At 45.7% G+C, this 24,796-nt stretch overlaps 1 protein-coding gene across 1 annotated transcript in view; it reads right to left on the reverse strand.

The window, feature by feature from the left end:
• The window catches only part of CEP170B (centrosomal protein 170B), a 56,149-nt gene that overhangs the window by 8,721 nt on the left and 22,632 nt on the right, over positions 1-24,796 (reverse strand). Inside the window, exons 6-14 of the mRNA XM_074148769.1 lie at positions 18,744-18,845; positions 17,237-17,713; positions 14,693-14,755; positions 13,031-13,803; positions 10,767-10,955; positions 10,463-10,571; positions 6,932-8,704; positions 3,508-3,757; positions 1,168-1,327 (exon numbers count right to left, since the gene is read on the reverse strand). Coding sequence (XP_074004870.1) covers positions 1,168-1,327; positions 3,508-3,757; positions 6,932-8,704; positions 10,463-10,571; positions 10,767-10,955; positions 13,031-13,803; positions 14,693-14,755; positions 17,237-17,713; positions 18,744-18,845 — 3,896 coding nt within the window. The remainder of the gene's footprint in view (positions 1-1,167; positions 1,328-3,507; positions 3,758-6,931; positions 8,705-10,462; positions 10,572-10,766; positions 10,956-13,030; positions 13,804-14,692; positions 14,756-17,236; positions 17,714-18,743; positions 18,846-24,796) is intronic.

Genomic DNA, 24,796 nt, shown 5'->3' on the forward strand with positions numbered 1-24,796 from the left:
AACCACGGCCACACTCGCCTTATCTTCTGGGTATCTCCCTAAACTTCTGCTTTGCACCTTCAGTGATGAACGCGGCAGGGTCACAGGGCCTCCAGCTACGCTCTTGGCAGGGGAACAGGTTAGGTCCTCAGCTTCGAGCCCTGCTTAGGACAGGTCTGCAATTCCCACAAAAGTCAAAGACAACAGAGGGCAGAGAGGCCCATCTGAAGAACAGACAGAGAAAGCTGTGTATTTTTTTTAAGCCCAAAGCTGGCGGTAGACAGGAGGGAATTTGGATTTAAACAGCACCAAAAGCAATTTTGGTTTAGCAGCTGGAGCCTCCTGGTGACCTTGCCGCCAAGTTTGAGCTGAGTCCCTGATCTGGTGAGCCAAATGAAGAAACCACCTCTCTCCTCCCCATTTCAGACAAACTGTGTTACACAGTCCAGGAGGAAGCCGCAGCTTCACTGAAGAGCTGAAGGACAGCATGTCCCAACCTACCTACCTCCTTCCTTGCCCTCCTTGTTGGCTGGAAAGCAGCGTCCCAGCCCTCGCCCGTCAATAAACCGTCAGAGGGAAGGGATTCAAGTAACATCTGCACAACGTTTCAACAGCCCTGGCAGAAAGGACGCAGCAGAGGTACAAAATACTCAGCTCATACAGAGCATGCAGCCAGAGCACATCATCAGGGCCTTGTCTGAAACAAGGAGGGAGGCTCTGGCTCCCTGGTACTGCAGCACAGCACAGCACGCCTGCCCCATCCTGTTCCTCAGATACAAACTTCAGGGACCAAAGTCCAACTACAGGCCATGAAATCCTTGGGAAATAACATGAGGAATCTAACATTTTGACACTAGGACCCCTCCTGCTTCCTAGAGGCACAGTAAGGAGCCCTCAACAAAAGCCAAACCTGCCCAGATCCAGTACAGCTCTTGACCCATGCAGCCCGCTCCCGCCTCTTGGCAAGGCTGACTGTGGCACAGGGGAGGGCAAAATAAAGAGCACCCAAAACAGACTGCAGTCAGTCTTCAGTCTTTCTGCTGGTGTTTTTTTAGGGGGGGGGGGCAAAGGGTGAGGTTTTTTAAGTGCTGCAGCAACTGGGGACGCTGCCCTGATCTTCCACCTCAACCGTACCCTGCAGACTTGTTCGCATTCGGAGGCAGAGATTTCTGTCGTTTGGGTTCTTACCTCTTCTCTCGCCGATATGGTAGAAGCAGGAGTGTTGGGCACAGAGCTGAAGGAGGTGCTCGGTCCCGTCCCTGATGAACTCTGCGAGTCCCCATCTCCAGCAACATCGTGAATCTCTCGAGCAAGGATGGCCACGTCCTTCACCAAGGTCTGGCTGAGTCTGAAGTACAGGGCAGGTAGCAGAGCCATTAGGACACGTGACACAACAAGCCTCACGCTCATAAAATATAAAAATAAGTTTGTGCGAATTACAATCTCTGCAGAGGTGAGGAAAAGCAGGTTTTTTGGGGGGAGGTGTCTTGGCAGGGTGCCAAAGGATACTCTGGCTGCATGTAAGACGAACAAAACATCCATTCCCCTCTTGAACCCAGCTTCAAAGAAGAGATTTGATAAGAGGCAAATTCTAGTGACTACACACTACCAGAAAGTATTGGAGACAACCCATAAAGAAGCGTTATGTTATTGCTCCCTCAACCATCCACTCTTCTATTAAAAAAAAAAAAAAAAGGAAGTAAATAGCCACGTTTGCTTCTTGAGACTTCTTTCTTTTCCCTTTAAAGCCTGTGCAAGGAAAAGCTTTTTTCTTTATTATTTTAATAGTAAGATTTCAAACTCTCTTTCCTTCTCCTTTGTGGTTTATAGACTGTAAATCAAAGTACGCCTCCGCATTCTCCGGAAGGGCTGAGGGATTACCAGGGTAAGCACGGCATAACTTAGAGGGATCTGGTTTTCAGAAACCAAGTCTTTAAGCCCCTTGACAGGTGCCCAGTTAACACTCAGCAATTGCAGCACTCTGCTCTACTCGCTCTAGATCTCAAAACCAGTTTCTAAGTCTCTGGATTGCTGCTAGCAGAGCTTAAAAAAAAACCACCCTTCAGACCAAAAGTAGCTGTTGTAGTAATTCTAAAGAAAAGCTTCTAAGAGAAAAAAAAAAAAAAATCGTTTCCCAGCTAGCTAGCTTCATCTGAAAGATACTTCCTTTTTTAATTTGAAAAACCAAGCAATGTAATAAAACTGTCAGTTCATCAAAACATTTCCTTGGAAAGAAAAATGCATAATTGAGTTAATAAAAAGCAGTTTGATCTGCCTGCCTAAGGTGCCCCCTATGCATGCTGGTTTGGATAGAGCTGTCACCAAACGCATCCATTATATGATTCACTCACTGTAAACAAGGGGCATTTTCCCTTTTAACTCTCTCCGACTCCTCTAAACCCCTCCCAGTTAATTTGGGAGCAGCAACGGAAATCAGAACTGCAATTACAGAGCAGACTCTGTGACCGAGCCCTGCATCGTGCAAGGCCAGACAAGTCTGATGCAACCACTTATTTATAGCTGCTGCATCCCGGAGTGCTCTCCCGCGCCGGGAACGCTGCCGGGAGGGAAGCGGGCATCTCCCGCACACAGGCTCCATGCGGCACAGGTAATGCAGCCTGGTTTGAAGGCTGACAGCAACATTCAGGCAAGAAAAGCCTTTTTGAGATCAATGTGGCAAGCGATAGGGGTGACGGTGACGTGGAAATGCCGACCAGAAGCAGCCAGCTTCCTCTGTCAGAAGTATTTCAAGTATGGCCAGTACAATGGAAGACCAGTATTTCTGGAAAGTTGGCATAACACAGTTGCATATTAGAGATGTCAAACCTCAAATGCCACTGTTTAAAAAAAGAATCTATTTGCTTTACTGCCGAGGTCCTCTAGGCAACCATCAGACCACCAGTACACAATAGGTCCCATATCCAGGGACATCAAGCAAAGCAACAACTCATTTATACACCGGGCTCAGACAGATTTGGATTCAGTTGTGCCATGAAGAAAGGTTTCTGCCCTGCAGCAACTGCTTACTGCTCCCTCACCACCTTCGGGCAAAGCAGCTTCAACAGTTTACATATTCGGTCTTCGCTAATCCCTTTGACTTCCTCTGCAGAGAATTAGGACAATTCACACCAACTGGTCCCGCACACACAGTGAGCTCCAGCAGAAAGCAGAGATAAGCAGGTTATAGACAGTTACATCTTCTGACAGACTTTGAGCTCCAGGAGGAGACCCACCCACAGCTTGAACAAGAGACAAACCGAGATAGAACGCCCTGCAGTTTGGCATTTTCTAGGGAAAAGGTACAACCAGCACATCCTAGCACAGGCTGTAAAGCTTCATGAAAACCTTCCAACTCTGAACAAGTCGAAGTTCAGATATGAAGGGGATGGGGGGGCACACAAACAACAGGGGAGAGCACCCCTCCTTCCACCTCCACAACTGGGTGTGATTTGAACACCAAGGAAAAAAAAAAACAACCCATTTTCAACACGAGGCTTGAATACACAAATCCATAAAGCCCCACCTCACCTGGCTATTTCTGCTATCTCTGCTGTTTGTGCCATGAAGTTGTAAGGGTCAGGGTGGTCATCAAAATCTTCATCATCATCCGTTTCTCTGCTGTTGTGCTTCTGCTTGCTCAGCCCGGAGCCACGTAGCCTCGGTGTCTGTGTGGCTGTTGAAGTATGGGAGCGTTTGTGTTTAGGGGAGCTGTGATTTGAGCCATATTCCTCCTCCGAAGTAGAAGTGTAATCTGAACCCTGTGGTCTCCGCCTTGATGCTTATAAAAAATGAATTGGTTTCAGACCAAGGAAAGTAGTAAAGAATAACTACAATAGGGCAAAAAGGTAACACAAAACTAGCCCAAGAACACAAGGAAAGGAGAGTTTCTGTGCAGAATTTAAGTTAAACGGCACATTCTCAGAGCTTATTTCAAAAGTTGAGCACTTCTATGGCTCCCATTCACTGTACAAATTTGCAGTGGGAAATTCCAATGGAAAAGCAAAATGACTGTGTTACCAACTCCAATGTAGTAATTTATTACCACAGACTTGGCTTTCCATGCACAGAAGCTCTGCGGATAAGTAGCAAACGTTTCAGACTCCTCATAGTCCCACAGAAGTCTTTTTTCTATAAAGAGCCCAATTTTCAAGCCTGCAGACACCTTTCCAATTAGCTGCGAGTACAAGCAAAAGGAGGGGGTTTTTGAGTAAAGAACAGACTATAGTGATGGGTGTTATTCACAAGAATCCACACTCCCACGTTCACCTCCTGCCTCGCAATTCACCATTAATGACACAGTCAGGGCTGGCTCCAACCCCTGGAGCCAAGTGGAAGCTGCCCACTTATCCCAACTGGTTCTGCAGACACCCAGGTCCTCCTCACCTGGGAAGCACCTCGATGTCCTGATTTGAAAACTGGGCTCCCAGCGTTCGCTGCTGCTCTACACTCTCTACGGACACCGCTTCATTCCCTTCCATCCTTCCCTGGAGAATGAAGACCCACCAAACCCAGAACCAGCCGCCTTATTTAAAAAGTTACAACAGCTAAAAGCTTCACTCTGTTACCAAGATTATTGTAACGCTGAACCACTGCAAGCGAATTAAAGCCAGCATCATAGACGATACAAACAAAAATAATAGATTTGGCATATAAAATGCAGGTAGAAACTACAGATAGTTACTGCATGGTGAAAAAAAATTCCTAGACATTGCTGTTTCAGCTACAGCTAGATAAAAGTCTTGGCTTAGGATTAAAAAAATTATATATATATAAAAAATTTGCTTATATTCCAGCAGTAGAGATTTTTTTTTTTTTTTAAACATAGGTTTAGAATCAAGAGGTCACCCTGTCACTGAATGGCAATTTTAAAATTAAGAGCCCGATTTTCCATCCCCGTACGCCAAGGGAAATCAGTATCATTTGAATGGTACAGAGGGAGCTGATACTGAATAAACAAATCATGTAAACAGAGGAGTAGGGGAGACAGGCCCTTAGCTTTGAGAACTAGTAACGTGGATTATTCACATAAAGTTACTTCAGATGGCCTGACAATCTACTGGCATTTTTTGTCTCATGGCCAGATAGTTCATTCTGTTCTTCTGTTAGTGACATTAACTTTCTCCCACTGGGAGAGTTGGAAACTCTTGAGGTTAGTTAAATGCTTTAAGAAATCCTTGAATAAATCAGCCACATCTGCCTCCTTATTCCCAAGGTTTGACAGTCAACGTTTTCAACGTATCATGCTCAAAAATGTCTTGATGGCACAGTGCAATAGTTCAGTTTCGCTTTTGTTCCAGGAATGGGGTGCTCGGCGTTGATTCACTATAATAGCATTAGTAGAAGAACATGCATCACACACTTGGTACAGCACGATGAAGCACGAGAATACCTAGAGCTTGTGCAAGGTCCACAATCCTATCAAGGAATTAGGAGGTTAGTATTTTAAGAACAACTAATTCAAAGAAAGGATTAGCATAATTTGCTGCAACTGCATACGAGGGAAGGTGTTAGCACGCTGCTACAAAGCTCTGGAAATCAAAAACCAATTCATTTAAACCAAGAACTGGCCAACACTTAGCATTTTTCTCCACATGGTTCGAAGTTTGTGGTCCAAACGCAGAGGGAGCGCAAAGAGTGCCTCCTGTTTGGAAAACTCTGACCACATTATTTTGTTTTAATTTTGTTATTGTTTACCAAGAAGTCAATAATAACATCATCTCAAAAAAGGCAAGAGAAGAGACTGTACATAATCTTTTAGCTTATTCCCATTCTGATTTACATGCGTATATAAATGTGCAAGAACAAAAATAATTAAAATAAAAGGGAAGCTGGCACTAAAACAACCCAAATCAAAACAAGCAGCAAATACCAATTTTTAGCATGCAATAAACATGAATAGTGCAAGAAGAATAATTACTTCAACTGTATGAAAGCGTACGAAAAGGATACACCCAGAACTTTAAGACTCCTTACAAAAACACAGATCTGGTGACAATAGCATCCCTCTCAACAGGCCTGAGAAACCCAGCCAAAGGGGTTCTTCCCATTCCTTGCCCCTCCCATCATTCCTAAAAACCGAAGCAAACATCTGGTTTGCCACATCCATGGTTGGTCAAAGAGTATGGGCATAGATCAGGACTTAAACCAAAGGTGTCGGGGACAATCTCTAACTACCAATTACCATCTTAGAGTGGTTATCTGCATTGTCCACCCCATTTAATTAAAGGCTGATTTTAATATGACACGTCAATATTGCAAGGGTCTGTTGAATGCACAGCTGGGGGGGCAAGACAGCCCCCAAACCACCGAAACACAACTGTGCACCTGCCTTACCTACGGTAAAAGTGAATGAAAAGAGTAGAGGGACTCTCTTGGGGCAATCACCGTGTAGTGTCCATCCCCACATTTATTTGCATTTACAGGAAGAACAAGGGAACAGCCTTCAAAACACAGGGGCATTTATTTCTTGTTTTCCTGTTTCAGATGCCTTCAAAACTTCCACCTTCGACATGAGCTGTCATCAACACCATAATAAGCTCTCTTGGAGCAAACTTTGACTCTCAGAAGTCAAAGAAAAGCAGAACAGAATTCCTTATAGCACCGGAAAGGCACTAAATTCTACATTTTTTAACAGAAAAATAGCAAACATGCTCTTGTCAAATGGCAACTGGTTGCTTAAAAAGCAAATTCACTGAGGGGTGGGGAGGGTGGGGGGGAAAGAAGAAGAAAAGCAGCTGTTTGCAATATCAACACAATAACATCTCACTGGGTCTGAGAGATGCCCTGCTCCAAACCCACAGAAATTTCAACCACTGTAACACTCGTTAATGCAGACTTTTGTACTCACCGATGTAGGGCTCTTATTACTGAGATACCAATCCTTGGCAATCACGTGCAGCCTGTAAATCAGAAAGAGGGGAATGGGGGAGAAACATAAAGCACGAGCACTTACTGGACGAGGAGGAGTACTTGACACTGCTTGAACGGGTCCTGCTGAAAGGCTGCTTCGTGGAGGCGGCAGCCGCCGTTTTCCTCGCTGCGTTTCTAACCTCCGAAATACCCATCTTCCGATAGGACTCCGCGCTCCGGCCCGAAAACCCCGACCTCGACTGAGCCGTTTCAGAGTCACTGGGCACCGTAAACGAACCTGCCCGTTTCCTCGGCATGGCGAGGATGTCCAGCCGGGACAGCTTCTTTGTCTCCATGGATTGCTTGGAGGCCAAAGCAGCAGCTTCAGCGTTGGAGGATGTTTTCTCAGTATCAACACACTCATTGTCGGAAGCATCTCCCAGCCGGGCACGACGTAACTTCGAAGCCCTCGTGGGCCGTGGGGTGGATAAACTGTTGGAGCGGGTGAGAACTTGCTGGATCTTCTGCACATTGGAAGTCGTTTTGCTGTGGTCCTCCTTGGCAGCCTGAGTAAAAGGTTTCCTTCTGGGAACTGGCCGGGTTACCGAGTGCTCATGGTCAGACACAACCGCATCAGGCACCGGCAAGTAGGGCAGGCTCGAGCTTCTCTCGTCATCTGTGAAGTCGAGCGACCCTCGAGCCCCAGCGCTCCGCTTCATCTGGAAGCGTTTGGTGGCCTCAGTGCGGTTTGATGCCTCCGGTGCTTGCGTTTTCCGCTTCTCCGTCAGCCTGTCCCGAGCGCTCGGCTGCCCGCACTGCTCCTGGATGGACGGCGTGGAGGACGATTTCTCCTTCTGCAAACTTGCAATGGCTTTGCGCTTTGGGGCGCTTGTCGGGACGTTTTTGCCGCTCACCAAGCTGACCGTGCTGGCGGTGTCCACGTCCGAGTCCCCTGACAAGGAGTCCTCCAGCTGACCAGCAGTTTCCGAGGGCTCCAGCTGTTGGCTTTGACCAAGTAATTTGGCTTCCAGTGCTGCCAAGGCCGTTTCAGTGTCCTTAAGGAGAAGATGAGTCTCCTGACCAAAGTCCATACGGGTTGACCGAACAGCCTCTAAATCTTTAAGCAGAGGATGACTTGAAATATGCGGGAGTTTATTTTGAGGAACACCACTGCTTGATTTATCTTTGGTAAAACTTTCCTGTCTGACAAACGATGATGTCTCCTTTCCTGCCATGTTTTCCTGGTCTTGAGGAAGACTCTGATGAAGGGAAATAACCACTTTTCCTGCTGCATTAATGTAAGCACTGACGTCTTTGACGGGTGGCTTTCCAGGAACTGGCATGCTAGCAGACTTGAAGGAAAATTCCTGATCCTTGCTGTCTTTGTCTGCTCGAGTATGGGACACGCTTAGGGAAAGCTTGGAGGGAATCCCCACATCATTGCTGTCATCTCCAATGTAGAACGAAGCAGTAACTGGCTCACTTACAACTCTCACGTTTGAGACCCGGGAGGCTCCTGGCTGCCGACTCTCCGATTTCGCATCTTCTCCCATCTGCTCTAGCACTTTATTGTTCTCTTTATATTTTTTGCCTTTTTCCGTGCTGAAGCCATCGTCAGACCTGCTGGCATCGCTGAGGCTGTCTGGATCCAATTCTTCCTGGATGAAGAGGCGGCTGCTGGAATCGCCATAGGCCTCCACACAGTGGTCCTTCACAATGGTTCTCTTGGTAGCCTCGGAGAAGGACTCCTGGCAGACCAGGACAGCAGGCATGGGACTGTCTGATTTATCACTTGGTGGAAGCTGGGGAAGAAGGCGCCTTGTTCTCAAGGGCATGGCGTTCTCTGGTTCCCCAGGTTTTGGGGCTACACTGCTTTCTGAAGAGAAGTTAAGTGGACAAGAATCAACTGTTGTACAACTACATCACTTTTTTTTTTTTTTTAATTTAGTAAGAGCTTGATCCTGCAAAGTGCAAATCCACAAAAGCACTCACAAGACACATGCTTATAACTCAGCTTTTACGTAATAGGAACACCAATACGGCCTGGCTCCTGCTCAGTCCCTCGGGTTTGTCAACATAGACATTTAAGGTAAAATTGTACTTAATTCCTTTGCTGGATCAGAGTGCTCAACACATTCCCTCTGTCAAGGTAGGATTTCAGATTCATTCTCCCATAATCTACCTCTCAGTACAAGCACATACATTTAGAGGCTAAAGGCGTTGCTGACATCAATCTACCATAAATCAGGCCATGGGAAGGAGATGAAAAACTACTGCAGTGATGCAGTGTTTTAAAGTACCATTCTATACAACGTAGCCCTTTTGACTAAATAGGTGGTATTTTTCACAGTACAAGTTCTGTGAGGTGATCACATCCCACAGGAAAGGCTCAGAAGAAAGACCCTGAAACAATGAAGAAGCTGTGAACTGGAGCTCACCATCCCAGCCTGGGTGGGATTATCAGCATGGGCACACTTCATAGAAAGTGTTCTTATTTTTCTCATTCTGTGCCCAGGGCTCCACATCTGATATCACCTTTAAATACCAGGATAATTGGTTATTTGACTATGGTAATATTCAAATGCTCCAGAAGTCAGGTTCTCACACAGTGTGAAAACAGTGGCAGTGACCTACAAAACAAAGGTTTCTTCTAATCTTAGTATACTGAGTCTGTTTATCAACAGCAAACCCCAGAACGGCCTAAAATTCTCAGTACAGCCAGACACAGGAGAAGCCCACAAAAACGCCCCAAATTGCAAGTCAGCAATTAAGTCCAAGACAACTCACAAAGGGCTTTCATCTGGCATCATAAGGCAGCCTAAAGAATCACTACTTGGGGCTAGTTGACACCCAAGGCCCTTACGATCTTTCTCCTTCCCAGATGCCCTTTAGTCATGTCAAACATAACACTTAAGAACTTCTTGGATGACTCTGAAATGCAAACCAGAGGCTCTCTCAATCTTTACTCACAGAATCACAGAATGATATGGGGTTGGACGGGACCTCTGGAGATCATCTAGTCCAACCCACCTGCCAAAGCAGGTCCACCCAGAGCAGGTTGCACAGGAACGTGTCCAGGTGGGTTTTGAATGTCTCCAGAGAAGAGGACTCCACCACCTCTCTGGGCAGCCTGTGCTCTGCCAGTGCTCTGCCACCCCATGAAGTTCCTCCTCATGTTTAGATGGAACTTCCTATGTTCCAGTTTGTGCCCATTGCCTCTTGTCCTGTCCCTGGGCACCACTAAAAAAAGACTGGGCCCATCCTCTTGACACCCACCCTTTAAGTATTTAGAGGTGTTGATCAGATCCCCCTTCAGTCTTCTCTTCTCCAGACTAAAAAGACCCAAATCCCTCAGCCTTTCCTCATCAGAGAGATGTTCTAGGCCCCTCATCATCTTTGTAGCCCTTTGCTTTACCCTCTCCAGCAGTTCCCTGCCCTTCTTGAACTGGGGAGCCCAGAACTGGACACAGTACTCCACTGGGAACCATTCACTCTGTCCTTCCCACCCCAAGTACATTAGCTAAACCAGAAGTAAGTCACAGCCAGATGCACAGAAGCTCTTAATTCTTGCTTTTCATACCATCCTGATTTAGATACAGCCACTTTCAAACAGTAATGTCAGGATGAGACTTACCTGCACCTCCATCACCCTGCCCAGAGACAGATCCAGAGTCAGAATAACTGTCCGCAAGGCTTGCCCACCTGGACACCCACTTCTGACTCCCCTGAGATGCTGCAGACACCTACAACAAAGGTGGGGAAGGCAGTTTCAGAAAGAGGGTTTGTAAACTAAATCCCAGCCGCAACATCTTTCCTCTCATACACACATCACTCAGTCTCCTCAAAATGGAAATCAATCCACGCATTGCATTTCCATCCAGACAGAAAACCCATCTACACCTCCACCATCCCAGCAAATCCACCTGGACTGCCCGTACCTGCGCATCAGCCTGAGACCCACTCACAGGTTTTGAGGCAAATGCCTGGAGCAAGGGTGACTTCTGGCTAGTGCCATTTTCACTGATTAGATGCTGATGAGAACTGGAGTCGTCTTTTTCACCTTTAATTATTGGTCTAAAGGCTGAAGAGATTCTGGAAAATTCGGGCGACTCAAGAACACCAAAAACCTGAAAAGGTGTTTGCACATGAAAGATTTAAAAAAAAAAAACAAACTAGAAAAATATTAGCCCAAAATCCAAATCCATGAAACAGTCACACACAAACTATGATCCCAAAGGGCCAGAAACACTTGCCAACGCTTCCATACAAACTATGTAAATCATTTTTCTTCTCTACTCCACAGTAGCAGCTCTAACTACACTTATTCACAGAATCCCACTCACACCCACCTTTTCTCTCACCCTCATTATTTCAGTGAGTTGCTTTTAACAGTAGTAACTTTCACTGAAAAGGAGTCCCTTTTCAGCCCTGAGAAGTTCAGGATGAGTGTCAGGAAAGCTATTTACCAGCTCATTCATGGAGAATTAGGAATAAAAAAAAAAAAAAAAAAAAAAAAAAAAAGGGAAAGCTCCATCTCCAGGGTCTTTCACAGACTGTAGCAGAAAGTGGGCTGAGCAAAGCAGCGTGAGGACCTGCTTTGGATGCACGTCTGAGACGGGTGAGTGTTTGAACTAGTTGGCCAGATTCCCTCTGGGGATAAACAGGCCTTCCTGGGGGGGTGACCAAGACCCACACCTCAGAAGGACTTGCTTCTCTTCCCTGACTATAAGCTCAGAGGACAATGCTACCACAGAGGGTACGTAGGCTGGGCAGAGATAACCATCAAGGTCTCCACACTCACTTCTATTAAAAAAATGTCTGTGCGCAATAGTAAAGGGAATAAGAAGCAGAGTCACCTCAAAACCTCAGCAAGTCCAAAATTCATACCATCATTCTTCCTGGACAGAAACACTGAGGTCCAGCGATGTTTCCTAAGTGGCAGGTCTGCACTGCACCAAGTCTACAGCAGAGTCAGGAGCAGAACTTGGCCAGCACGTCTGCCTGAGCCACAGCTGCCAAGACTACTAGCCAGAAATAATTGCAATTTTGTGGCATTTTTCCTCCTGTTTCCCCACCAGAACAATTAATCATCTAATGTCAGGACTAGGGCCTTGCTATGGCTTAAACCCTACCCTGAAAGCTTCTGATCACATTTCAAATGAAATGTAAGGAACAAATGTAATAAATAAACAAATGAGGGAAGCTGGATCCAGGCTCACAGAACACTGTATACAAAGCTCTAAAGCCAGGTTCAATTAAGGCTTCCTTTAAACCTCACCATCCTCCTGCCTACACTTCACTAAATCTTCATAGCAACTTGCCAGTTTTGTTTTCATAATAGACCACAGATGAAAGTTAAACCTGAAAAGCAGCCAAACTTTGGGTTGCCCTGAGGTTGCTTAGTTGGGTGGGTTTTTTAAGCCTCTCCCTCATCTCTGGGGTTTTGTTTTTAGGCTCCCATTCACTTTGCAAAATCCAAACAAGTATAGATTCATCTAGGATTGCCTCTGCCCTCGACCGCACCCTTCGCTATCTCGACGAGCTGCCACTTGCCCTGGCAGCAAGCACTCCCTCTCTAGCCAAGCGCAATCAAATACAGAACCACCTACCACTACGGCTCGTGAAGGATCAAGAGCACCAGCCCTTGGCCTCCGTTTCCTTTGGGCGTACCCAGGGATGCTGCATCAGTGACGGGCAGCAACTCCCCATCTTTGTAACAGCGGGCAGGAGGCGATGCAATGCCATGGCAAAGGCTTGGGAGCCGTCCTAGAGAGCAGAGCTGCTCCCAGCCAGGATCTCAGCAGCATCAGCCCCATCTTTGTTCTCCTCTTGCCTTTCCTCTAAACAGGTAGAAAACCCACTCTTGCACTTTTACATCCAAATCTCATTTTGGAAGCAAGGCAGCTCCTTGCTACGGGTTTACACCTTGCCTTCTTGTACTCTGTGGGTTTTTTGTTTGTTTGTAATTTTGTTATTTTGTTGGGGTTTTCTAAAGCCTCCTCTGTTTTTTCGAGGCCTATCCCTAACACAGGTCACCCAGGATGACTTCCCACCCCTAACCATAAATCCTGCTGCATCCAATTCAAAAGGGAGCAGTCCTTCATGGCAACATCCAATGAAGTTAGGCCCTCCAGGACAACATGCAGAAGCCCAAGCCTTCAGCCCTCAGTTCACTGGCCGAGGTCAGAAAAGTAGCATTTACCTGATCTATCATTTTTCGCGCTTCCTCCACCTCTTTATCCTGCGACTCTGTCTCGATGGTATATGTGCCCGTCTCGCTCACACTGTCTTCCTCATCGTTCCTCCTGCCCTGGGCAGACTTTACCTCTGGAGGTGGAGCAGAGGCAGGCTCTGGTTCTGACGATATAACCACGCGTGGAGCTACCGGGGTAGGCAGAGGTGCCGGTTTCTCAGCGCTTGGCTTCCCAGACTGAGCAGTCTCCTTCAAGTACTCGGCCATAAAATCCTGAGCCATTTTAGACTTCCTCCCGACACTCCCGTAAGTTTTGGCTGATGATCTGGAAGCAGAAGAGGACGAAGAGTTGATCCGATCCTCCGTCTTCTCCCTCTTGAAGGAGCTAGCTCTTTGGGTCCCAGAGGAGTTGCTATTGGGCTTGCCCGCCTGGGCCCCAAGGTGGGATGGTGGCATGGCGTTTCCCAGCTTCTCCGCCGGCAACGCATTCTTGCGCTTTTCGACCTTGGTCTTCAGCCCCGGATCGGTGTCACTCTGAGAGGAGTGAGCGCTGTGAGTGAAGGATTGTGACCGCTTCTTCCGCGGCGTGTCCTCGAAGAACTCGATGACGAAGGCCTGCTTGTTGTGCAGCATCTCGTGGGGATCACGCCTCATCTGGCGCTGCAGCCTGGTTTGCTCCGTCGCGCGTTCGCTGCCCGTCGTCGTTGTCGTCGTCTCCTTCTCTGCCTTGGGTGCCACGGGATCTTCGGAGTCACTCTGCGTCCCGTCCTCGTGCCTATTGCCTGGAGACAAGGTACGTAGATTTGACTTTCATATTCTCGGTTGCTGTGGCCCTGTCGTTACCTCCCAGTTGAAATTTATCTTTTCAGTTAAAAGAAAAGAAAAATCCTACAGGATTAAACAACCCCAAAGACACCCGCTGTGGTACAGGGATTGCATCCCATCAGAGGAAGTAAAAGAGAAGGCAGCTGTCCCCTGACCCCACTTAGCACAATTAGTTGTGAATAATTTTCACAATTATTTTAATAATCAAGTTATTAAAAACCAATTCAAGAAATCATTTCAACCTCAAGGGTTTCTGATTTTGTAATGCTGACTGCTTTAGATACTTCACGTTCTGTTTCTTTCTTTTTTTTCCATTTAAATAAAAACGATGACATTATTTTGCCATTCTGCCCAATTACTGTAGTCCAAGATCCCCACATTAGGTTCTCTCTGTTACAGAGCAGAAATCTCTCTGCAGGATCAGTAGATAAACCCCGCACGCTGCATCCCATGAAACCAAATCCCCAGGATGAAAGACCAGATCAGCAAGTTACAAGTTCATGCAGCTCCAAGCACCCACCTTACCCCACTCTACAAGAGGAAAATAAACCAGAAGCTAAAAAAAAAAGTGAATTTGCAGGATTCTTTACTTTTCCTGAAGATTTAAGAATCGCACCATGACACCCCCATGAATTCCACCACCCTATCACCAGCCAAGCAAAGGTTAAATCGTTACTTAGAGTTCACTAAGCTTAAATAAGTTTATAATTATTTTCACTTATGTTAGCGACAACCATCTTTACAACCTTCTCTTTGTATCAGTGATGCTCTGCCCCTCAGCGCCTTAGTTCAGGACTCTCAGAAAGTAAGTTAAACAAAAAGTTAAAAATAAAACAAAAAACAAACCTTTTTTTGGAGAAGGAAACGGGTGTGAAGGCACACAACACGATTCAGTCAACGACCAGGAACCTGTCATCGGGAGAACGGGGAAAGAGGTCTCTGCGCTCTAGACTGTAATATGCAGCAAGATATACTGGCTAAAATACCACGTGTTTGAAAGGAAAACTGCTCAAACCTACTTTGCAAGTTCTCCAGACACATGGATGAAGACCATTTATTACCTCGAGTTAACTGTGAAAGATTAGAATTTAATACAAGATCCATTTCAACCCAAGAGTCAGTCCTCTGAAGAGTCTCCTAACACCCTCATGAAGGGAGCCAGCAAACTTTGCATTGTGCCCTGAGGGCTGATAAGCTTCGTCCTTGGAAGGGAAAGTTCTTAAATTAAAGCGTCTTGACTAAGAACTCTGCTGAATGCAAAACGGTGAGGACACAAGGAAAAAAACACCCACCGTACCCAAGGATGCCCCATGCACATCCCCTCAAGCTGCTAAGACCTGAATTCTCTAGTCTTGAGACCAGACTTTACATTCACTACATTGCTCCTGAAAAAGGGCAAATGTTACTGAAGAACCCCAACGGTGGGCATCTCTGATCCTGAAGACCCAAACCTGGTAGGCAGCCAGCAGTAGCCTCCAAGACATCTTCCAAATTAGCCCTGCTAGAAGAACACGTTACGCAGCTATCGCAGATAAATGACACCCCGTCCCCTGCCAAAGCAGAGGTAGAGAAACTCCTCAGGCCACCAACACTTTATGTTTTAATCAAATGTCCAAAGAGTTGATTTCTTGATATGCAAATTACGCACTAAATTACCTCAGCTTCATTCCATGCCTTATGGACTGTGAAGAGGCAAATGCAGTCGGTCTAGAATTCCTGTGCGTTGCCCAGGAAAATCCTAGGATGAGCAGCAGCTGCTTAACTCTCTAGTTTTCTCCAAGAGGAAAGAGCAAAACTACTGAAGCACATTTGTATCCCTGGCACAACAAAATCCAATATCACAATAACAAAAAAACCCCAACCCAAACCCAAAAACCCGTCTATCACACAGTCACAGTAGACTGAAAATACAACCCTAAATAGTCAGGCAGGGCACCTCAACACTGTCCCTTATCGGGAAGAACTAGAAACAAGCAATGACAACAAAACAATTCCATTGCCATGCCATGCCAAACCCCAGGGCTGGATATATGAGACCATTTTGACCATAGGGGTTTCTCAAAAAACTGTACACAAAACAGCAAGTTGGAGGTGTAATAGGTAAAACTCTTCATATTACAAGGAGGTTTTTTTCCAACAAGGACCAAGTAAATACTCCTTTAAAGCAAAACAAAGTGTTGCTTTTGTTTAAGAAGGACCTCAAGCACAAGTAGGTCCGGTAACCTTCAATATGACTTTATCAGTTAATGTTGTGGTTCAAACCAATAGCTTTTCCAGAGGCCTGCAAGGCAGTGAGAATGCAGGAATCGGTGGTCTCCTCCCAGCTGTTCAGTACATGACCCAAGAGAGACATTCAAGCAAACCCAAATCTTGCAAACTATATTCCAAGTCACATGAGAATCACATGAGTCCCACCAGCTGCTCTAAGAATTGGGCTCCAAACCACACTTCAGACCTTTGAAAAATCCCCAAAGAATTCCCCACAGTGACACACTTAACAGGACACAGGTCCATGAAACCTTAAGTTTTTGAACTGAGCAGGATTTCAGAGAAGCTTTAGTTTAAGAGAAGAAACCTTCTTAGAATCATAGAATGGTTAGAGTTGGAAGGGACCTTAAAGATCATCGAGTTCCAAGCCCCCTGCCATGGGCAGGGATACCTCCCACTAGACCAGGTTGCTCAAAGCCCCATCCAGCCTGGTCTTGAACACCCCCAGGGATGGGGCAGCCACAGCTTCCCTGGGCAACCTGTTCCAGTGCTTCACTACCCTTACAGTAAAGGATTTCCTCCTTATATCTAGTCTAAATCTCCCCTCTTCCAATTTAAAACCATTACCCCTTGTCCTGTCACTACAAGCACAACGATTTCCTCCATTGGTGATCATGTATATCTCAAATCTATCACTGGTCTCCGTGTCTTTGATGACCTTTGGTCACTACAACAACCAGGATGATCACACTTAGCCTCTTCTGAGCTGCAGCTAAAAAGAAAAGTCATTCCTCCAGCTAGAAGAAGCCAAGAGAAGAAAATCCACTGAAATACCTGCATTTACCAGCCTGCCTGATCACATGGAAATTATTTTAGACATTTAAAAATCAAAATTCTTTTTTAAAATCACTGTTACTGCTGAGCTGGCATTATAGATGTAGAGGAACCAGATTAGAGTGTCCTGAGGCCAACATCACACATGACAACTTCAGGGCCAGCTGAAAGCATGCTAGCCATATGCAAAACCATTAACAGTCATTAAAGAAATATTCTTCATCTTGCAAACTTGGAGCAGAGATAATTAATTCCAGTTCTCCTTGACAGAAGGGTTTTCCCCCTTTACTATGCTGCATTTGCACAGCCAACAGAGAACTATGTCCACATGACATGACATTCACTCACCTTTAAGCGTCCTCACATGAACCGGCAGGTCACTCTTTGTACTGTACACATCATCTCCTGAAGACTGGCGTCTCATCAAGCTTGGGTCGTTCTGGACAAGCCAGTCAGCCACTTTGCTCTCTGCTGACATCACTTCTGTATGAGCTGGTTCCTTACTATACGGTCTTCTCTGTCTGAGCGAAAATTTAGTTACATGGTCTTTTATTTTTATTTTACCAGGGGTACCGTCATCAAATTCAATGGTGAAAGAGGCATGACTCTGTACAACAGGGGCTACGACAGCATCAACATCCTTTGTTGGAATCTCATGGACCTGTGCTTCTGGAGATTTTGATGGCTGCTGAAATTCTTTAGTTGGAATCTCAAAGTAACTTGGCTCTCTCCGAAAGCCAAACACTGATTGTTCTTGGGCATCTCTATAAGCTGAAATATTACCATTCAGTTCCTCTTCATGTTGGGTTATCTCTTTTGATCTTTCTAGAAAAGGGAAAAAAAAAAAGGCAAGAAAATCTTAAATTTCACAAATATTTTGCTGAAACGGATTAAAGAAAAAAAAATCCAAGTTCTGTTTGAGATAGCTTTGTACTCTGGCCTCATCACTGAAATCATTGCTTACTTGTTATACTCACTTTTGTCCTTTCTTCCGTTGCTCCCCAAAGAGAGCTGAGCACACACACACACGGTTGTATTTTGACAGAACCTATGGGGCTGGTGGCTTTTTAAGGTAATTTGAATATGTAAAGCTAATCACAGGCATGGATTTGCTGAAGCAACACCCAATTCTGTAACATCACCAAGGATAAAATCACATTTTTTCCCAACAGTACCCAAACTTCTCAGCTAGAGGGTCACATTTATTTTGACCTCTTGGGAGGGCTGCTAATCACAGCCCCTCTCTGCTACAGAACAGATACGCTGCACGTGCATTGAAATAAAACACTTCTTTGTGCAGTAAAGCATATGCTTGATAGAAACATCATGTTTACTGCACAAGTGAAAAAAGATGTATTTTTCATGCATATAGATTCACAACAACAGGAGTGGTAAGATTAAATTGCTTCCAAGGATGACGAGGTGAGAAACAGATTGCTTCCACATCAATCAAATCCCGTCAATGCATCAGCTCTCCAAGGGCTTCTTAGATAGGAAACTCCTGGGAGACACAGTGGATGATTTATTCAGGTGGGCTGCGTACAATCACAGACACAGCGCTGCTGTATAACTCACTCTCAATCAACCTTAGAGAGGGCTTTCTCATCCATACCGAATCATTCCACAACTGCTGTTTCTAATGTTGAAATATTTTAGGGGAAACATTTTAATTTTCCCTTTTTCTGGTTTCACCAGCAGCAATCTAAACATAGAGATGTGCAGTAGGAGCACAACAAAAACGGTAATTATAAAGCCTTGAAGAAGGATGGCTTCACACAGTAAAGATCAAAAGCGTGCAGAAATTTTGTTGTGTCCTCCTCCCCCATCTTCTCCCACCCCAAATCACCTCCATTACCTGAGTAATGTTCCTCTTGCCTTCTGTCCTCCTTGTTATTGGCATCATCTTCCCCCCACCAGGAGGGCTGCCCATAAAGAGGGGTGCGGTAAGTATTGGTTTCTAGGAAGAGGATAAGGAAATACTTTGAGACAGAAAAATATCCATTTACCAGGTTCACAGAAGTCAACCACATGCCAAAAAGGGCAAAACAGCAGGGTCAGATGAGATCATGTACCTGTGACATTGCAGTTATAACAGCAGCAAATAATACATAATAATGAGTATGTTCAGGCTTTTCTTTTTTTCCTCCCTTTTTTCTTTTTTACATTCTTCTGCAAGATGCTGACTCCACCTCCCTTCGCTGTCTTTCCCGAATACTGGCTTTTCTCCCTCTATAGCCTCATTATTCACAGGAAGTGGAAGCTTTTTGCCAGGACAGACTGCAAATGGCTAACCACAAAATTGTCTTCAACTCACCTGCAATTCAGGTGAAAATCAGGCTTTTGTCCTTCCCTGAACTGGAAAGACTTTAGCTCTGCCCCTTCTTGCCCCACCACCACGTACTGGGATGTTGGGAGGCCAGGGTTTTGTTGTTGGGTTTTTTTTTGTTGGTTTTTTTTTTTTTTTTTCAAACTATTCACCACTCTCACTCGAAATGACACACATCCCACAACAGGAAATTCTTGAAGCGTTACAAATTTAGGGAATATGGTAAAATCACCTCCTTACATGCACATAAAGAACTAGTAAACTCTTGCTCTCTAAAGCTTAAAGTAAACCAAGTGGATCCCAGAGTCACTGCAGAAAAGAGGTTTTTCTGATGGAGAAGTTTACTCTAGAAAAGCCAAACTTCCCTTGTTTTCTCTGCTCAGTGAGCTCTCACTGGAAGATCAGGGCTTCGCTGCAATAACTGGTACCCAAAGGAGCTGATCCACTGCTTCTCCTTTTGTCTCCCACAAAACAAGGTTGTGTTTTGGCAGTGCCTTGGGCTGCTGCTGTTTATGCAACAAGTAAAAAGAATACACCTCAATTTAGCTGTGGTATGGTTATTATTATTATGTTTTTATAATAGTTGAAGAGAAGCAAATAAAGTAGCTTTTGTTCTTTCATCTAGAGGTGATAGAGACATAAGGATAGGTCAGGGGCTGAGGTTAAGCTCCAGCTTTGTCAGCTGCTTTTGCCTCCACCTCCAACAGCCATCAGCACACACTTTACCTGCCACATCTTAAACCCTGGCTCCAGCTACAGCCCAGCTTGTGGTTTTCAAGCCACACACTACTCTGTGTAGCCCTCAAACAGCCCAGCAATTTTGCATTCCCTACTTTAATAGAGACATGAGAGAAAGCTGTCGTTAGCATAAGGGAAGTCAGGAGAGGAAGAGGAATTAAATAATTCAAAGAAAATAAAAAAAAAAGAGGCTGATTTTATGCTGCTGTTTCTAAAGCAACACAGACCCAATGGCCACAGCTTCAGATGTTTTTTTCTAGAACAGTTCCAGAGATACATAAGCTCATACACTGACAGTCCACAGGCAAAAATTTTGCTTTACAGATGCAGCCCACAGGCCCTTTTCAAGAGATCTTCTCCGTGTTTCAAAATCAACCACGCTGCCTCCCTTCACAGCGAGGATCAAAAGAGGCTGAAAGTATTACTCTCCTTTCTGCCTAGAGTGCATGGAAGATAAACTGTGTTCCCATTATGTAGGCGGCCTTTGAAAGTTCAAAGGAGGAAGCATTTCTCACCGTGAATAAATTGGAATTGCCAGGCAATATGTTTCATAACCGAGGATGGGTAAACCACTCAAGGGAGTGGGGAACGGAAGAGAAAAAAAAAAAAAAAAAAGGAAAAAATCTATTCACAAGCTTGTCAATGAACAGAGGCACCCAGATGTAGGGTTTGACCTCTGCTAGGCTGAGCCCTTCTGTCACACAGCCTACAGAAACCTACCACCCTCTCTTCATGCCACGATTTGCCCACTAGACCCCCAGCCACGCAGGATCTGCTCTACCAACATCTGGCACTTCTCCTGGGCACATGCTGCAATGGATTATCACCCTCTGAAGTCAGTATTGATCTCAGGGTTGGATGGCCAAGAGGCAGGGGGAAGGAGAACACCACTCCAGCTATGTCTGGGGTAACTCATGCCTAAAGGTCAATGGGGCACAGCAAAGGGCTCAATCCTGAACAAACATGTGAGATTTCGGACACTTGTCTCAGATTAATAAGATCAATTATGATAGCTCATCAGTGGCTTATTTGAAGTTGCTGGTAGAACACACTCTGAGCATACTACCCTACAGATGAAATGCAAAGACCATCTCACACTCGACTCTTGCACAAGCAGCACCTTTCCCAAGCACGGGTGCTCTAACCTCCTGCACCTTGCAAGGGGTCGCCTTGTTACGGCTCCTCTCTCCAGCACATCCCAGCCCCTCACAGGATCCCGAAGGCCCCCTAGTCTAGAAGATTACAGTTACCTGTTCCAAGAAAACTTTGTTTCCAAAGGGGCAGAAATGAGCTAAGAGAGCTCACATCCATCCTGCAGGACAGAAAATTCCCAGAAGCTACTCCAGCCCCAAGATCTGTCCCCCACCTCCACACTGAACACAGGAGCTACTGCCTTTGTCCCCCAGGAGCTTTTCTACTACAGGATATAAAGCAGCCAGGGGAGCGCATCAACCTTGGTCAGACTTTTTCTGTTGACAGGGAACTTTGGGATTGCATGGAAAGATGAAGGAAAAAAAGGGGATTTATAAAAAATAATAAAGCAGCTCCTTCTCCAATTTCCGCCTCTACCCTAAAGAGCTCTAATAGATGCTTGGAAATTCCCCAAATTCCCGCTCTGACAAAAGCTAGCACAAAGCCAAAGCCCCAGGGCACGTCAAGGAGCACCTACACAGAAAGCATCAGGTTGGGCAGAAAGCACAGACCTGGGGCCACCACGGTGGGAGCCGCTCCACTGCCCTCACTGCATGGTGGCAGAAGGTCCCTCCTGCCCCATGGCACAGAGCTCCTGTGGCCCCACCTGCACCGCTCTGGTACACGTGTGTAACACATCTGCTCACTTCTGTGGGGCTTTTTTTTCATTCCTTCCCTCTTCCAGCCTCCACAATAAACTGGAAGTTCATTTGAAAGGCTGCAAAAAAAGCATAGCTGGGAAACCGAGGAGTCAGTATCTTGCTATCTGGGGACACTTTCAATATTTTAAGAGCCATTAATGTTTCCACTGAGCCTTCATATTAATTTGCATTTTGAATAACATTATCAAGTGACACAGACACCCTCATTCTCAGCTACTGCTGAGAGTGGCCGGATCCTGAACCAGAGTAAAATTTCCCTGACTTGAGAAGAGCTACATGAATTTGCTGCCCTGCTCGTGTCAGAAGCTTCTGTCCCTTCTAATTTTCCAGCACAACCGACCTGACACCTCTCCCCGCTCCAGCTCTAACACAGCAATATTGTATAAAAAGGGGGAGAGAGGGGAGGAAAAAGCACAATAGGAAAGCAGCTAAAGCAGATGGCTGTGACAGAAGTGGGCCAGGGAGCAGCTCCATATGCAGTTGTGCCAAGGGGGGCTTTGCTCTTCACCAGCTGGGATGTGTTTTGTGTAGCGACCTCAACCTGGACCTGCAGCATCCAAAGCTGCGCATCTGCCTGCATCCCGAGACACGCATCCCACGCTGAAGCCACCGCCTGTCTGCTATATTTTAGTGTAAGGTGGAAGCTCTTGCAAGAGCAGAGAGACTCAGGGGCTTGCCCGAGTCAGCGGTGAATCAAGGAACACCAAAGAAAACCAACTGCTCAGTCATTTTAATGACGTGAGACTTCCTCTAATTGATGGCAGCTCGTTACCACCTCTCTCCGCTCCAGTGCCAGGCTGCCCAGATGGTGCCAATTCATTTAGACATATTTCTTGGCTCATCAATTCAGGCAGACAGCCTGAAAATCATCCTTTTAGATAACTGAATTGAGGTCAGCGCAGGCACTCAGCCAGACAAACACTGAGCTATCCGCGACGGTGTGTAATACAGGGAAGACCACTGACATGTACATGTTCTGCTCCTGGATTTCAGCCTTTGGGGCAGCCCTTTTCAAAAGGAAAAATAAAGGCTGATTTAGCACAGAACAAAGAAGGTCCATTTGTTTAACAAGTCTGACAATGACGTGGCCAGTTAAATTAATACAGACCTATTGATCACCTGAAGGAGAGCCACCACAACAAGAGAAAGTGAGACATGTCAATACAAAGGATATATTTATGGAGAAGTGAATCAGACAGAAGAACACAAGGGCAGGACCAAAAAATACAGTCCAGGTGATGAAAGGGAAAAAGCCTGCATTATTGCTGCTTTCTGTCAGCAAGTGGGCAGAAAAGCTTTCACAACAAGCACGAAGCTCCCGCTGCAGGGGGGGCTGATTTCCCTTGAAGGTGTCCCCTGTGGTCAGGACAGGGCTGAGGGCTGCACTTCGCCCAGGTCCTCACAAAGCTTCAAACCATCACGAGAGACACACACAGACAGCAACGGCAGATTTCTTTGCTGACAGAAGCAGACGCATCTTTGAAGCTGTCTACAGCAAGTCATAACAAAAGCATGAGAAATCCAGCTTGCTTCAAGTCAAATCATTTGATTCATTATTAATAACAGTAATGTCCACCTTCAGAAGATGCAGAGTAGGCTTCTTATGGCAGAGGCCTTGGGGGAAAAAACGATGATCTAGCTAAAACATTTTAAAATTAATTCCTTACATCTCTGCTTTTTAACTCCTTTCCAAAATAGAGAATTCAGACCTAGCAGGAATAGCGATCAAGGAATTCTCTGACTCTTTGCTGCAGTATTTATTTCACATGAGCATGGCAAACCTAAGCCCTGGCCTTTTGTGTCTGCTGTGACCATTCACAGATCTCAGAGGCTTTCAAATCAGATTGATAGTCACAAATTTACTTGTATTAATTACATGGTCAAACCTTTAACATACTGCAGATACCACCACCCTAGCTCAGACGAAGAGCAGATACACCACCACCACTCCCTTAAATTAAAGGCTAGGGTAGAGCTGTGTGTCTAAATAGCTATTACCATGATCTCATGGGGAAAGCAGCCAAAGACCATGGAAACCACTCCACAAACTGGGCACAACTCCCACTGCCTCCATCCACGCTGCCTGCTGACCTCAGCCCCGGACACCAACAAGACTTTCAAGTCAGGCACTCTGTTGAGAGGACTCCCCTAATGACGTGGACGCCAAACTGGTGAGAAAGCCTGTTTCACAGATCCCAGGAGAAGTTCAAGTCCTGCTCCTGCAGCTGGTGATGGCCATTTCAGCCGGACACTGCAGGCAGCCTCCACCCCTGGAAACTCAGGCCTGCAGCAGTTATTCAGAGTTAGTCATCAGATTCAGCATTATCTAGTGCCATCAGCCTGGGAGGCCTTTAAAGAAAAATAAGAAATTAAGATCAGCCTGAGGATTAACTATGTGTTGAGAACAGAAGACCACAAAGTAGCTTATCTCATCCAGTACCTCAAGTCAGGTAGCAACAGATGGGGATTGTGACAGTCTTAAAATCTGCTCAGTTCAAGGCAGTACCTGGCCTCCTGATCCTTAAGTCTTTAAACATGAGAGTGGATGGCTATTTTTAGCATTAAGTAGCTGAACTGTGGGCACTTTTCTTATTCATATCCATATTCAAACCACAAGGCTTACCCAAGCTACTTGCCTCAAACATTTCACAAAGACTGATGATTTTCTGCTTACAGGCAACATACACCCAAAAGCTGCAAGTTCAACGGCATAAAGACTAAAAGGCTGAGCTGTTTCCCATTCCCTCTGCTGGATCTCTTTATCCTCAGCCCCTCACCTCCTCCCATTTCTAAGCAGCTCTAATTGTTCACATTGTTTTGTTAAACCTCTTTCCTGAAAGCTTGCATTCCCTCTGCCTCTTTTCCACCCGGGCCCTGGGAAGCGATCCGTCTAAAGGCTTTTGTCACCCCAGACCTTGCTTTAATTAGTCAATGCAAATTCCTAAATACCTACAGGCTTAGCAAAACAGCTCTCTCCCCCAAGCCTCTTTC

Source organism: Numenius arquata, chromosome 6 (genome assembly GCF_964106895.1).
Source record: "Numenius arquata chromosome 6, bNumArq3.hap1.1, whole genome shotgun sequence".
NCBI lineage: Eukaryota > Metazoa > Chordata > Aves > Charadriiformes > Scolopacidae > Numenius > Numenius arquata.